Source organism: Loxodonta africana, chromosome 11 (genome assembly GCF_030014295.1).
Source record: "Loxodonta africana isolate mLoxAfr1 chromosome 11, mLoxAfr1.hap2, whole genome shotgun sequence".
Taxonomy (NCBI): Eukaryota; Metazoa; Chordata; class Mammalia; order Proboscidea; family Elephantidae; genus Loxodonta; species Loxodonta africana.
Window position 1 is genome coordinate 27891993 of NC_087352.1, and position 16897 is coordinate 27908889.

Here is a 16897-nt window from a genome sequence, read left to right on the forward strand (position 1 = left end):
AACGTGGGCATTTGGTAGTTTTTAAACCTCCCCAAGTGATTATGGAGGTCTAGAACCAGGTAACTGGATTAAACTTCCACTCATGGCACCCATATACGTGTCACAGAGTACAGCTGCACCCCATAGTGTCTTTCAATAGCTGATTATTTAAAAGTAGCTCACTAGGTCTTTCTTTTGAGACAACTCTGGGTAAACTCCAACCACTAACCTTTAGGTTAGCAGCTGCGCATTTAACTGTTTTAGCCACCAAGGGAATCCATGAGGCCCAAAGATGGTACACAAACACTAGTTAAACCACGGGGATTGTCAGGAGTCTGAGAATAGTCCTGGTGGTGTATAGGTTAAGCTCCCAGGGAGGGCTCAGGTGTAGGTGCTGGGCCAGTATCAGGACTGAGGCCTCTGCTCACCTGGACCCTGCAGCAGCACTGTGTCCTCAGGCCTGTGGCCCTGTGCCCCCATGTGGGGCAGCCTAGGGGTTGAGGCAGGAGGCCTGCACCTTGAGGACTGACTCACTCCCCGCGGTCCTGCTGCCTCTGCCTGGGACATGCCAGCCCCATGTTTGGCAAGAAGCATGAGTGAGACCCTCCCAACACCTCCATCCAAAATGGTACCACACAGGAGCATTAACATCCTTAGGAACCCAGGGGCTCAGCTAAAGCAGCGTCGTAGTTTTGCACCCAGAGACAGGTCCAGAGAGGCAACATGGATGGCCTGTGAGCTCCCTTCGAGGTGTGGGATGGAGTCTGGCATTCAGTCTCTGGCCACAGGGCCACTGCCTCCCTTCCCTCCCTGCAGCCTCCTGGCCAGTAAGCACCCTCCTCTCCTTTTTTCTGCTGACCCCTCTGAGGGGTCCTTCTCAGGCCGTCTAGGGTGCTGTGCAGACCTCCGGGATGCTGAGGGCCCCGACTCATCTTTTCATATGGAGCCAATATTGGCGGACTCTCCTGAGAGTTACTTCACATAACATTCCCAAAACAACTAGTACAGAGGCACAGTGATTAAGCACTTGGCTGCTAATCAAAAAGAGTCAGCAGTTCAAATCCACCAGCCGCTCCTTGGAAACCCTATGGAGCAGTTCTACTCTGTCCCACAAGGTCACTATGAGTTGGAATCAACTCAACAGCAATGGGTTTGGTTTTTTTTTTTGCATTATTTCTTAAAGGATCTGTGGCTCAGAGAGGCTGAGTGACTTCCACAAGGGTACACAGCCCCAAGCAGTTGATCTGGGAATGTTTACTCTGCTCTGGGTCAGCTCATGCTGTTCCCTTCTTGCCGTCCCCTCATGGGGAACTGCTGGGGACTCGGGTCCAGACTCCCAAACTTCTCTCTTTCTCAGTCTGCAGGCTGAGCCCTGGACCATCTGCTAACCAGTACCCACCAGATCAAGCCCCTCCTCACACACCATTCCCCACAAACCTCACTTCCCACCTGCATGAACACTCTTAGCATAAATGATATTACCACTACCCAGCACCCCAACAGCATCAGAGTCACCCCAAATGCATCACTGGCCCTCACCACCACATGCAGGAATTCAGCCCCAGTGTCCTGCTGGTCTTCCTCCTAAACACCCTCAGGGTGCTCCCTTCGTTCTATAACCCCATCTTCAACTGTCAGTCACTAGTGTGGACAATGAGAAAGATACTGAGGGACTCTAGCATGTCCTGGTCCCCAAGGCTTTCCAGTTATCCCAGGCACTATTGTGAACACTGGGAAAGATGCTGCAGCACTGAGATTCTGCACTTTGACTCTGGCATGTCCATATCACCATGACTTTTCTGCCCCACCTCTTTAGCAGGTGGCTTTGGCCTGACTGCTCCTCCCAAACCAATGACTGACAGACTATTAATCCTGACAGAATGGGAGACAGAGTTGTTCTCTGAAAGCCAAGTTGTCTGCTTCATTACACTTAGTCTACGGGAATTGTGTCATTGTGTGTGCCCCACACACGAGGCCTTGGAGCATCTCTATCGCATGCCTGTCTCATAAGTCTCAGGAAAGTATTTTCATTTGTGTCTCCACACCCTCTGTGGTGTGTTGGTACACAGGTCTCTGATGTGTTTGCATATGCTGGTTGTGTCACCTGTTACACAGGGTCCCCCATACATGTGTACAATGCTAGACTGTGCTGCAGTGTCACCACCATACACCCGTCACAGTACTTACGTTTGTTTCCAGGCTGTGCACTGGAGTGCTGGCAAGTCATACGGTGTGCGATTCCAGATGTGTCACCATCATAAACCTGTCCACTAGATCTCAACCACCCATCTCACGAAAATAAAGTGCACAGGAGGGCTAGCATGTTAAAAAAATGACATCAGAGAGATTCAATAAGCCTAATCTGGAATATGGCAAATTCTAACTGACAAAAGGCTAAGCAACTTCAATAAGTAAATAAAAATTTAAAAAGAGGCATATAGCACCCATAGGACAACAGACTCAAAAGACACTTCTACTAAAAGCCATAAGCATATATTTTGGATCTTGACTGCAATCTATCTGCCTTAAAGAACAAAAATGTTTTTGAGACAATCAACAACATTCAGCACTGATAACATAACGATCATATTTTAAAAACAATTTCATTTTACATGATTAAGTTTTTGGGGTTATGATAGAGCCCTTACATTTTTGAAATGCATTCTGAAGAGGTTTACTTATGTCTGGAAGTATAAGTAAAATGACTTGCTGTTTCTTAGAAAGATAAATACCCCCTAGCCTGTAACTCAAGCCTTTCAGTCAGAGTTATCGACACAAGTGAAATGAAATATCTATATTAAGAACTGCACCCAGATATTCACAGTAGTTTTATTTACAAGAGCCAAAAAAGGGAAATAATCTAAACGTTTACAGATGAATAGATAAACAGTGAAATATCCAGAAAGTAATATTCAGCAATAAAAAGAATGAATTACTCATTTAAGCATCACTGGTAAATCTCAATATAACATGCATGATGGAAACTGGGAGAAAAAAATTAACATTTTATGATTTCAATAATATAAAATTCTAGAAAAAGCTAACTAATCTATTCTAAAGAAAGTAAATGGATGCTTGCCTAGAGAGCTGGGGAGGGCAGGAAGAGATTTAAAAATTCGAAGGATGTAAATATGTGGGTATAGACAGATTCATGATCATGATGATAGGCTCGTGGATTTATAATATGTGTGTCAAACTCTTCAAATTGTACATTTAAAATATGTAGCTAAAAGCAAGACTACCAGAAAGATGTTTACCTGTGTTTTACTGACTATGCAAAAGCATTAGACTGTGTGGATCATAACAAATTATGGATAATGTTGCGAAGAATGGGAATTCCAGAACACATAATTGTGCTCATGCGGAACCTGTACAAAGAGGCTGTCATTCCAAACAGCATGGTTTAGTATCAGGAAAGGTCTGTGTCACGGTTGTATCCTTTCATCATACTCATTCAATCAGTATAAAACAAATCCAAACCCGCTGCCGTCGAGTCGATTCCGAGTCAATCAGTATGCTGAGCAAATATTCTGAGAAACTGGACTATACGAAGAAGGTGACAACAGGATCAGAAGACTCATGAACAATGTGTGATATGCAAATGACACGATCTTGCTTGCTGAAAGCAAAGATGACTTGAAGCACTGAAGATCAGACTACAGCCTTCATTATAGATTACACCTCAACATAAAGAAAACAAAAATCCTTACAACATCATGATAAACCAAAACCAAACCCAGTGCTGTCGAGTCGATTCTGACTCATAGCGACCCTATAGGACAGAGCAGATCTGCCCCATAGAGCTTCCAAGGAGTGCTTGGCAGATTCGAACTGCCAACCCTTTGGTTAGCAGCCATAGCACTTAACCACTACACCACAGGGTTTCCCCAACATCATGATAAACTGAGAAAAGACTGAAGTTGTCAAGGATTTCATTTTACTTGGATCTGCAATCAATGCCCATGGAAGCGACAGTCAAGAAATCAAATGATGTAATGCATTGGGAAAATCTACTGCAAAAGACCTTTTTAAAGTATTAAAAAGCATATGAAAATTGGACAATAAGGAAGACAGAAAAAGAATTGGCACCTTTGAATTACGGTGTTGGCAAAGAATACTGAATATACCATGGACTGCCAGAAGAGTGAACAAATCTGTCTTGGAAGTACAGCCAGAATGCTACTTAGAAGCGAGGATGGCCAGACTTCATCTCATTTACTCTGGACACAAGGACATGATGCTTGATAATGTAGCCAGTCAGTGAAAAAGAGGAAGACCCTCAATGAGATGGTTTGATGCAGTGGCTGCAACAATGGGCTCAAACACAGCAACAATTTTGAGGATGGCACGGGACTGGGCAGTGTTTCATTCTGTTGTATATAGGGTTGCTATAAGTTGGAACTGACACGATGGCACCCAACAACAATTGCATGTCAATTATACCTCAGTAAAGCTTTTTAAAAAATTGTTCAAAATAAAATTCTAAACCATCCATTGTTTTTGGAAAATCAAGTTTGGCAACTCTATTTAACTCCCCCATCACTCTCCTCTTGCCCTGGAGAGCCAACAAATATTGGAGAGCAATGAAAGCCACTGGCACCTGAGTTAAAAGGAATGCTGGCTGGACCATAAAAGCCACATCCCTGGACTCCAGGATCTCCTTCAGCTTTATCCTTGCTTTCCGGCCTGTTCATCAATAGCCTTGTGGTGAACAGTCAGTGGCTACAGGAATCCACAAAAACTATTTGCTCTGACCACAGCTGCACACATGCAATTCTTCTGATACTTCAGTACATGGAGTTGGGTCAGACTACACGGATTATAGACACAGTCCTACATAAAACTGCCCTCATTTCAGACACCAGCTACAAATTCAAGAGTTCTCGGCCACCTGCACTTCTGAACAACTGGCTACAAATACAAGGGTTCCCACTACCCCTTAGGTTCAATAATTTGCGAATGATGCACAGAAATCAGAAAAGTGCTATGCTTAATGGTTTATAGTTTTATTACATCAAGAAAGTATACAGAAGAAATACATAGAACAAAGGTCTGGGAGGATCCAAACATGAGCTTCCACATCCTCTCCCCATTAGTCAGGACAGGTCATCTTGACACATCAATGCGTTGACAGTTAGGGAAGCTCAGTGTCCAGAGTTTTGTTGGAATTTCATTTCGTAGGCATGATTGGTTGAATCAGTGACCACGTGACTGAACGCAATCTCCAGCTCCCCTACCTGCCCTAGCAGCCAGGGTAATATTAGGTGGTGGGTTTCCTGGTGTGGCTAACCCCAACATGAGTCACCTCCTTAGCATAAACTACAAATGTGGCCCAGTGCCTCTCATAAATAACAAAGATATTCCAATCACTCAGGAGATCCCAAGGTTTCAAAGGTTACCCCCCAGAACCCAGGGAAAATAAGTAAAATTCTTTGGGTGAAGTTAATTTCTTCATCTCACCAGGGACACAAGTCTGGAGGTTCCAAGTTTCTTTGTACACTGAATCCAACATGCTGGTAACAACAGGAGTGTGTGTGGAAGCACTTTTAGAAGAGGCACACGCATTCTAATTTGCTGCAGTCTCCTCCACTCCTTTTTAATCCAATGTTTCCGTCCCAATCATGGGTCTCCCTGAGCCTCCACAGTGCTGAACACTCTGTGATCTGCCTGGTGGACAAGGGGAAAACGTCACGTTATTCTTAAAAGCCCTGGAGACTTTCACAACTTCACCCTCTTTAGGGTGACCTCTGAACAAATGTACACACATGCACACACACACAAAGCATTCATCCAGCTACAATTTAGGACCAAAAAGCCTGTATTCTTCCCTAAGAAGCCTTGAGCAGCAACGCAATTTAGGCCCCAACTGAAGAGAGCGCTGTTTTCTGTCATAACATTGTCCTGAGGCATACAAAGTTTGGGGTCCCCCTAAGAGTTGTGTACCCCTTGTATTGCTGCATAAGGAACTGTCTAAAGTCCTGAGGGGTAAGAATGAAGACCAGCACAAAACCGGTTCCTATGAGGTGGAGGAGAGACATACCTCCGCTTTCCAATTTCTTCACCATCTCTGACAACAGCCACCTCTGCCCCTCCCCCCTCCACGACAGCACTCTCTACTTCTCTGCTGAGTTTGATAATTCATTGCAATGGCCACACAGAGCTCACAGACCACACTCACAGTTAAGTGGTTTATTAAGATAACAGGCTACAACTCAGGATCACAATCAACCTGGAAGTAACAGGAACAACTCGGATAAGGATCAGGAAACACACAGATGAGATTTGGAGGGCTCCCTCAAAGTGGAGAGCATATCCCTCCCTACTTCAGAGCAGGACAGCTTCCCATCACCAGGACAGCTCTCTCAGCCGCTGCCATGAGAGCAGGCCACTCAGCCATATAAGCAGGACCCTCGTGGCCATGGACGCCCCTTGTCTGCCTTCAGATCTTTCTGCCATTTGTAGCCAGCCCAGCTGAGAGCTAGTGCGGCAGATCTGCTCAGCTCTTTTAGCTGCTTTCCTAGTAGCAGCTTTCTCTTGTCAGTGCAAATTCTGCTGATTGGTCCCCCTCAAGGCTCCTCGCCCCAAACTCTCTGAAGCTGGGCCCCCTTCCCAGGCTCCTCACCATATTCAGTGTTACAACCCTGAACCCCTATTACAGCTTTTCTTAGGAGGTTCCCCTTACAGGAACCCCAGGTCCAGAACCGTGCTCCATACTCTTACTGGTCTTGAGGTTCCTCTTCTCTACTTGCCTCTAAAAACCTCTGTGGAGTTGGCCGCTTAGGTGAGTAAACTTCTTATCAGTTTCAAGGCGTGACACTCCTAACCCAAACTGACCAGTCCTCTCGATAGACCGCAAATCACTCAATCCTATTGGATAGATTTTCAAGCCATTATTTGAACAGTAAATAGACCAACTCCTTGCAAGACTGTGGCCATCATTTAGGTGGAGTCAGAAGCCCAAAAGATGTCAATCAATTCACGTCTTGTACAAAAGTTAACATTTTCCAGTGACAGAAAATTACATCTTCCCTGGGCAAAAGTAACAACCCTCCAGGGTAGAAAGCAACCTGGGAGCACCACCCGCCCCCCCAGCCCCGCCCCAAGTAATTTCTCCAAAGAACCAGGGCTAAGGCAACAATTCTTCAGGGCTTAAGGGGAAAAATATCCCATGCTATTTTTCCAAAGAACCAAGGCAAAAGGCTACAGAAACTCATGTTACCACACCCCTTTATGCAGGCAGATCCTAATACTGCTCTCGCATCACCTAGCATCGTGAGTGGAACCCCCAAGATTTAAGATACTCAAATGAAACGACATTTATGACTGCACACACCACAGCAACGTGCTGCAGGCAGTTTCCAGGTCGGTGACTTGGAAGCTGGATAAATTCAAGCATCATGAGAGACCAAAAATATACTTGAAAAAGGCAGTCTTTCTTGAAAAAACATCAGCACAACTCAGATTGGGTCTTCTGGGCCAAAACTGGGTCAGATCCAGGCCTTCAGTAGTCAGAGAAAGGAGAATGATGTCCCCTTTGCCTCCAATGCTCATGATTTCCTCCGGTGAATAGGTGGGCACATACGTCTGTCTTTGGACACCTTGGCAGGTCAGAAAGTGCAATGCAACTTCTGAAGGCTTCTCTCATACTTATAACCAACAGGGAATCTCCCTTTTCTGTATGTTTAAATGTAGGAGGGTCAATTCAGGCAGATAAGTCCCTCACAAAGACTCTCCATCTAGTGTCGACATACCGAACAAAGAAATGGCACATTCCTTGTACATCTAAGACCTTTTTCAGTGTAAACTCTCCAGTAATAAATGAATTCAGATTTACAGCTATAGGATTTTCCACATTTGTCACACTCATCAGCCTGTCTCCTGTGTGACTTCTCTGGTGTTGAATGAGGTTGCACTTTTCCTAGCAGATTTCTCATTCTCCACTCATAAGGCTTTGTTCCTACATGAACTCTGGTCTCAAATGAGGTCATGCTTATAGAAAAAGGATTTCCCACACTTGCTACATGCATAAGGCCTTTCTCAAGTATGAATTTTCTTGTTTTATTAAGGTGAGAAAAAAGCTATGGCTAAATGCACTCATAAGGCCTTTCACCAGTGTGAATTCTCCAACATCGAATGACGGCTGAACAATGGCGACATAATTTCTCACATGCCATATATTGATAAGGCCTTTCTCCAGTGTGAACTCTGGTGGCAAAGGAGTAAACATTTGTGGTTAAAAGATTTTTCACATTCACCACACTCATATGCCATAGGCCTAGTGTGAATTCTCTGATGTAGAATGAGGCTGGACCCTTGGCTAAAGGATTCTGAACATTTGTAACACTTAAATAATTCTGTTCCAGCATGAATCTTCTTGTGTTTATTCAGATAGAAGCAACAGCTAAAGAATTTTCCACATCTATCGCACTCATACGGTGTAGCTACAGTGTGAATTCTCTTATGATTACGAAGGTAGGCGCTAGGCCAAAGAATTTCCCACATTCACTGCACTCATAAGGCCTTTCTCCAGTGTGACTTCTCTGGTATCTCTTAAGGACAGATCAATGGTAAAGCATTTCCCACATTCACTACGCTCATAAGGCCTTTTTCCATTGTGAACTCTCTGATGGTAACTGAATAAACATTTGGATCTAAAGGATTTTCCACATTCGCCACACTCATATTGCCTTTCTCCAGTGTGAATTCCCTAGCGCTGAACAAGTGTGTACTTGCAGCCCAAGTATTTCTCACACTTGCTACCCTCATAAAGCCCCTATACAGTACAGACACTCTTGTGGTGAGTAAGCGTGTTTGTTACCAGAAGAATTCCCACATTTACCCTACTTGCAAAGTCTTTTTCCACTGTGAAAGGTCTCCCTACACTCAAGGGCACTGGGTGGCGTTATACTCTCAGGAGTGGTGGCGTGTTGGAAAAGGCTTGAGGTTGCTGGGAAGACGTTCCTGACCTCTTCACAGGTGAAGGGTTGCCCTGACACATGGAATCTGCAGCTCTTCATAAATGAGGCCCCGTCCATGCCTTTTTTAAAGAGTATCTCTCCACTGGGATGCTTCTGTTGCTGATGAAGGTTTGCTCTCATCCAGAAGCATCTCACACATGCTCCACCCAAGCATAGATTCTGCCCAGGGTGTGTTGCTTGCTCAGTCAGGTGCAAAATGTCTTTCAAGACTCGGACACCCCCCTCCCAGAGGTGAGTGCTCTGTGTGAATAAACCTGCTTTGACGTCCTGACCTGTGATAATCCTTCTACATAAACGCTCTGCTTAGATGATGCCTCCTCATCCTCTGTTCCATGCCATTAACCTAAAAGCACAGAAATGCTGATGAAATGCATGTTGACTTTGCTGGGAGGCAGATGCACCATCAAAAAGGTGCGTCAGACACAACAAGAAGTGAATTCATGGACTTGTTCTGAGAACAAGGGAGCTGGAGGAAGCCTGAATAATGGGCTGCTTTGCAGTACTGGAACTGTGAGGTTTCGAGGACACTAAGATGTGGTGCAACACAGGAATAAAGCAGGGTCTCCAACTCACTCCTCTGCCAACAGCCTTCAGTAGGACCTTATGACTGGTAACATATGCCTTTTGTGCAGAAGTTGTTTGTGCTCAGGCCCAGGAAAACCCAGCTGGAACTGGGAAGGTGGTATTTAAGGATATGTACACATCGCATGACACATTACATGTGGGCCAATATTGAAGCGCACCGCAGATAAAGCAGTGGAGAGGAATACGTGATGGGTGGAGGCCAAAGAGGTAGACATGGGCTACATGCACAGTTGAAATAACAGTCAGCAAACTGTCAAGATAGGGAGGAAAAGGTAGAAATGACGTGTGGCCATTGCCATTTCCACCAAAACACTGGTGGACACAGAGCAGGTTCCTGATATGACTTAAACAAAGCTCTGATATCATGTCCTCTGTAATACAGTATCTCACAGATGCTCTCTAGACCCAGTTTTGAGGCCCTGGTCAAAGGCTCGTCAGTTCCCCTTCTTGAGCAGCAGGTTAAGTGCTCTCCAACCACTCCCCTGAGTTCTCACACTCCTGGATCACTACACACCCACCATAATCACCATGGGCCAGGTCCCAAAGAAGCAGGATGTCCCATGCCCCAGAGCCTGTGGAATTATTCAAAATGCCCAATCCTCAGAAAACCTGTGAAATCTAGCTAACCCTGTTCTGTTTGCCATACAGAGCATTTCCAACAATTTCTGCTTGTTGTTACCCTATCCTTAGTGGCCACGTTCTGAGTGGCCTGGCACGGCATGTGGTGTTCTCACCAGGGAACTATGACTATAATAAAACCTTTAATACTTTCATGGTCTCAGTCTCTTGATCTGTACCTGACTTTACCATATACCTTATCCAAGGCAATATAATTAAAACACCCTTCCCAGTTGCCACTCAGCAGGGCCAGGCCACCTCTGAGACCATCTTCTCACGTCTACCCTCAGAAGCAACCAGGGTATACCCCCAGTCCCAATTGTGCAACTATATGAGACCTACATGAGGTAAGTCCCAAGGGACACATAGGACAGAAGAGTAGCCAGCAGTGGTCTACAATAAGTCAGCAACAATAGACCACAGGAGAGAAAATCAGCATTATAAACAGGAAAACCTTTGAAGGAGGTTATTGCAAGAACAGCCCATGGTCCACGTAACTAGTGGCCATGACACTGCCTGTAATTCCAGGCAAGTATGAGGAAATGTCAGCTAGAGGAAGGGGGCACAACCTGGACACAGAGGTGTCATGAACCCAGACACAGTCATGCTGCCAGGAAGAAGGCAAGAAAGTTGAGCTCCATTAAGCTGACTGTAAGACTCCTACTCCCAGACCCTTTCCCTGCAGCGTGTGGGCACCAGGTGGTGCCAGTGCTCAGGGAGTACATTGCTCAGAACAGGGGCTCAACCCTAGCCCCACAGCACACATGCCAAGAACATGAAGAAGGTACCAGTGCCACAGTCTGGCTGTGGAAGGACAGAACTGTCTCTGGGGAAAGGAAACAGAGACTAGAGTGGGACAAGTGTGTGGGTGTGAGGGTCTTACCCAGGGAAGTTATGATCGCAAAGTTCTCCAGCATCACATCGCAGAACAGCAGCCTCTGTGCCTCCTCAAGGAGCCCCCACTCCTCCTGGGAGAAGTCAATGGCCACATCCTCAAAGGTCATATCACCCTGTCATGATAGGGACAGCAGTTCATTCCATGATTAGCTTCTCTCCTTGGGACCCCAACTTCATCCCTCCTCATATTCATCTTCCACTTACCATCCTTCCCAGCTCAGAGGAGATACCAGGCCCTGGTGTCACTGATGTTCTCTCTCCCCTTGGTCCCACTGATCGCTATGTCAGCCACCAATACCAACAGGCATGTTGGCAGATAGACACCATCTCACCTCTGGGTTGGGCATGCAGGGCTGTACCCCCTCTTGTCAGGCAATTCTCCTGGGTTCCCAAGAATGTATCTCCCTGATACAACCAAATACGGGCCTACCTTCAGCCTTAGGTTCCCAATACTAGGCCCCGGAACCATCAGTTCACAGTCATCTCCACGTGCACAGCACTCTTTGACCCACACTCTCTCCCACGGCCTCCTCCCCCTCCTTGCCCTACTCCACAGGTACCCCCTGGCCTCCCCACATGGTACTCAGCACATGGCACCAGAGAGTGCTTACCAAATTCAAACAGGATCCAGACCCAGACCTCTGGTGGTCCCCACTGATAGAGTAGCCGTGAATCAGTTATAAAGACCTCCCTGCCTAACTCTGTTCCTTGTTTTAACCTCAGCCACCCAGAAACATGTGGATCTCAGATACCCTTGGTCCTCTTCAGCTTATGCTGCACATGCTGAACCCACACCAATTACAGCTTTCTTCTCTCCACCTAGCCATCATTCGAAGCCAGTCCTCAGTAGCCCAGTGACTTCCAAATGACCACTTGTAGCTCATAGCTAATCCACATCCCAGAGTGAAACACCTCAGACCACACCAAGGGTCGCAACAAAATCGTGTGTCCACAGCAAGGTAAATAAGAACTAATCCTCGCCTCACTGTCATCTTGTCTGTAGTACTCCTATGCCCCCACAACCAGCTCATGTCCATTCACCCCTTGGAAGTCTTAGCCACCTTCCAGATCATCCTCTTGCCTACACCCTTCCCATGGCCACTTCTCTCCCTCACCTGTGTCTGTGACACACACCACCCACAAACACAGACCAAGCAGCTGGGTCCTCAGCCTCCACTCTCCCCTTCCTGGTATGCTATCAGCATTACCACAATGACTAGACTTCCCCTATTAAACAGGACTCACAGCTCTATCCTGGTTCACACATTGGCCACTACCTTTAAAGATGTCTCCATCTTGAACCTCCTTCCAGAGTTCCAAATCTGTTGTCCAGCTGCCCACTTAATACCTCAACTCATTATTCTCTGACATACCCTCATACTCTTAACACGGCCCCAATCAAAGTTACACCTACTACCAGCTCCCCTATCTACTTGGTGGGGCTTCCATCCTTCCAGCTGCAACAACCAAAAAGCGTGGAGTCATCCCTGACTCCTACCCTACTCTCTTACTCAAAAAATCAGAAAATCCAAGCATCCCAACTTAAAAATCAAATCTAGAATCCAACCATTCCTCCTACCTTCACGGCCACCACACTGGTCCAGCCACCGTCAACATGCACCTGGACTACTGCAGTAGCCCCCTCCCTGGTTTCCCTACCAGGCCCCTCATATCCACAGTCTGGTCTCCAAGCTGCAGCCACAGGGAGTTGACGACACCCGGGTCAGATCACCTCCCTCCTCTGCTTCAAAACTCCCACTGCTCCCCATCACCTCCAGAATAGACGCTCAACTTCTCAGGAAGATATTTCAAGCCTGATTCCTGCCCCTTGCTCTCTATTCCCATGAGAAAAAAAGGGAAACCTTCAGTTTCCTAAAGACTGCAGCTCAGCCTCACCTTCTGTCATGAGGCCAATGTGTGGCCTACATAATTTGTTGCCTTGGCATCCCTTAATTCCTTCTAAGTCTTGTCACACAGTATCTCAACAGTTGTAGAATCTTACTAGCCCTCCTAGCTGTGTACCATACGGCTTCTCAGGATAAAGACCTTGTTGATATCCTATAACCCAGTCTCTCAATCACCTACTGTAGTTACTCCGTGCTCCTCCTAGCTATGTCCCATATGACTCTCTTTGAAAAAAATTTCTCCATATTCCTGCACTAATGCACCAGAAACTTTTAAACTGACCAATAAGACTTAAGTGTTCACTAACTTGGAGACCCCACCCTCCTTGCCCTCTCCTGCAGTTCCAGCTTGTTGTTACCTGGCCCCTGGGTGTAATACCCTGTGTGGTCCTGTGTCGAGGTGTTCTGTAGTTTGTTCTGTGGGACCTGTGAGTCCTAAATTCTACTTGTTTACTGGTCTTCCTGGAGCTCAGGTGGTGCAGTGATTAAGAGCTATGGCTGCTAACCAAAAGGTCTGCAGTTTGAATCCACCAGCCACTCCTTGGAAATCCTATGGGGCAGTTCTACTCTGTCCTACTGGATCGCTATGAGTCAGAATCGACTAAACAGCAACAGAGATTGTTTGTTTGCTTACCAGCCTTCCTATGTTAGTCTCACTTCTTCTTGCAGCACCTGACAGACCATCTACGGCATCCACAGACCTCCTTTGGGTTAAGTTAAAAACCTCTAAGCATTTGCATATGCAGTTACCTAAGCCTGGGACAACCTTCCCCACATTCTTCCATCGACTGCAACAATATGTACTGCTCTACTTAATCCCTGGCCTGAACTTAGTACCATATAAGAAGTACACAGTCACGTACTCAAAGGTCAGACCACCCTCTAGGATGGGACAACAGTCCGCTCCTTGATTAGCACCTCTCCTCGGGACCCCAAGTTTTTCCCTCCACATTCCCATCTTCTGCTCACTGTCTTTCTGAGCTCTCCACCTCAGAGGAGATGCCAGGCCTTAGTGTCATTGATGCCTGCTCTTCCCCCGTGGTCCCATTGATCAATGTGTCAACTCACAGACACCATCTAAGTTCTGGGCCTGGCATACAGGGCTGCACCCCCTCTTGTCAGGCAATTCTCCTAAAGTCCCCATGAATGTATCTCCCTGACACAACCAAATATGGGCTTACCTTTTCCCGTAGTCCCCAGTACTAGGACCTTGGTTTTAACACTGTTTCCAATTACACACCACTCTTTGTCCCACACTCTCTCCAAGAGCAGCACTCCCACAGCCTCATCTCCCTCCCTGCCCCACACTATAGCACCTCCCTGGCCTCCCCACGTGGTACCGCGTACTTGGCATACAGAGTATTTGACAAATTCAAATATGACCCAGTACTATCAAAGTCCTCTGGTTGTCCCACTGACAGAAGCAGCCCGGAATCATTTACCTGAGGCGGGTCCTTCAGCTTAGCCGCCGCCATCGGAGCCTGTGGGCTGAGCCGGGCCAGGAGCGGCAGGCAAACGGGGCGCTCGTTTCTGCTGCCTCTAGTCCGGCGTGGCTCGGGTCAACTAGTGCGGCGCCGGCGCCGAGTCTCTGAAACTCCTTATGCAGTGGTGACAACGCCTCCTCTCGTGTCTCCTTGGTCCCATCACTTTGCTGTACACCCGACTTTCCGTAGCCTCTAACATAGTGAGCGCCTCTGAACGGAATCAAAAGGGCCGCCATGAGGAAGACGCCGGAAGTTCCACCCTGACGTATTGCGCACGAATGGAAATACCCATTTTTGGGGGCCTTCATAGGCTCAACTGTGTTACGGCTTTTCTGGTTATTGTAGTTCGCACTTCTCTACAGAACAAGAAGAAGGATGCGGATCCACCCGCAGGGCCAGAGGTCTAAGGGCACCGCCAGGTACTCTGGGACTGGCGTCCTGGGCCTCCAATGCAGGGGAGGGGCTTCGCCGCTGCTTAAAGGAGCCGTTCGCCGATTTCCTGGAAAGAGCCCTTGGTGGTGGAGAAAACATTGTGAAATTGTACGTTTCCAAGTGAATTGGGCAAAAGAAGTCTTTGCAGAAAAGATCCTTGCAGAAGGTGTGGAGGCTTTTTTAGGGTCTTGGAGGAATACTGTCTTCTAAGATCCCAGCTGGAAAAACCAAACCCATTGCCTTAGAGTCCATTCCGACTCATAGCGACCCTATAGGACAGAGTAGAACCACCCCATAGGGTTTCCAAGGAGCAACTCGTGTATTCTAACTGCCTACCTTTTGGTTACAAGCCGAACTCTTAACCACTATGCCACCAGGGCTCAGTTACATATTTTCAGCTTAGAGTCTAAAAGAACCATTTCCTCGTTCCCAGTTATTATCTGTATCCCTCATGTGATCTAATCAAGGGTGATGTTATTTGCCATCGTAAGTCAAAGTGTAAATTTAATGAAAACAAAAAATAGGTAAATTCCTCTTTTTAAAGTGCACTTTAGGCTAAGAAAAGCTTTCAATTAGTTGGAAAATCACTTTGCCTCTAACTCCTCTAATTGAACAAAAGTGTTACAGGAAGCGAAGAACGTATGAAATCGTTTCCAGGGACAACATTTTCTAAAGTCCAATAAATGAACATATGATTTCACATGTTGTTGTTAGGTGCTGTCAAGTCAATTCTAACTCATAGCGACCCATATGTACAACAGAACAAAACACTGTCAGGTCTGGCAGCATCCTCACGATTGTTATGCTTGAGCCCACTCTTGGAATGACTGAGTCAATCCATCTGGTTGAGAGTCTTCCTCTTTTACACTGACCCTCTATTTTACCAAGCATGATGTCCTTCTCCTGGGACAGGTCCCTCCTGAAGAAGGGACCAAACTATGTGAGACGAAGTCTCACCACCCTTGCTTCTAGGGAGCATTATGGCTGTACTTCTTCTAAGACAGATTTGTTCATTCTTACAGTCCGTGTTATGTTGGATATTCTTTGCCAACACCTTAATTCAAAGGCATCAATTCTTCTTCCGTCTTCCTTAGTCATTGTCCAGCTTTCACATGCATATGAGGTGATTGAAAACACCATGGCTTGGGTCAGGCGCACCTTCGTTCTTAAAGTGACATTTTTACTTTTTAACTAAAGTGTTAAAAGAGATGTTTTGCCACAGATTTGCCCAATGCACCATTTGATTTCTTGACTGCTGCTTCCATGGGCATTGATTATGGATGCAAGTAAAATGAAATCCTTAAAAATTTCAGTATTTTCTCCGTTTATCATGATGTTGCTTACTGGTCCAGTTAAGAGATTTTTTCTTTTTCCTTATGTTGAGGTGTAATCCATACTGAAGGCTACAGCCTTCCACTTCACTTTCAGCAAGCAAGGTTGTGTTGGTCGTCTGCATATTGTAGGGTGTTAATGAGACTTCCTCCAATCCTGATGCCTTTCTTCTTCATGCAGCCCAACTTCTCCGATTATTTGCTCAGCATACAGATTGAATAAGTACTGTGAAAGGATACAACCCTGACACACATCTTTCCTGACTTTAAACCATGCAGCATCCCCTTGTTTGTTCTAACAGACTGCCTCTTGGATCATGTACAGGTTCCTCGTGAGCATGATTAAGTGTTCTGGAATTCTCATTCTTCGCAATAGTATCTACAATTTGTTATGATCCACACAGTCGAATGATTTTGCATAGTCAAAAAAACACAGGTAAACATCTTTCTGGTATTCGCTGCTTTCAGCCAAGATCCATCTGACATTGGCAATGATATCCCTCATTTTATGTCCTTTTTTGAATCTGGTTTGAATTTCTGGCAGTTCCCGTTGATGTTGTAACTACTTTTGAATGATCTTCAGCAAAAGTTTACTTGCATGTGATATTAATGATATTGTTCGATAATTTCCACATTCTGTTGGATCACCTTTCTCTGGAATGGGCACAAATATGGATCTCTTCCAGTCG

The 16897-nt window shown here is 46.1% G+C and overlaps 1 protein-coding gene across 1 annotated transcript; it reads right to left on the reverse strand.

The window, feature by feature from the left end:
- Positions 1-465: 465 nt before the first annotated feature.
- LOC135232835 (zinc finger protein 154-like) lies at positions 466-14902 on the reverse strand. The gene is made up of 3 exons (XM_064294309.1): positions 14404-14902; positions 11044-11170; positions 466-5646 (listed from the first exon to the last, which is right to left on the reverse strand). The coding sequence occupies exons 1-3, from the start codon at positions 14434-14436 to the stop codon at positions 5576-5578; spliced, it is 231 nt and encodes a 76-aa protein (XP_064150379.1). The 5' UTR covers positions 14437-14902; the 3' UTR covers positions 466-5575.
- Positions 14903-16897: the final 1995 nt, after the last annotated feature.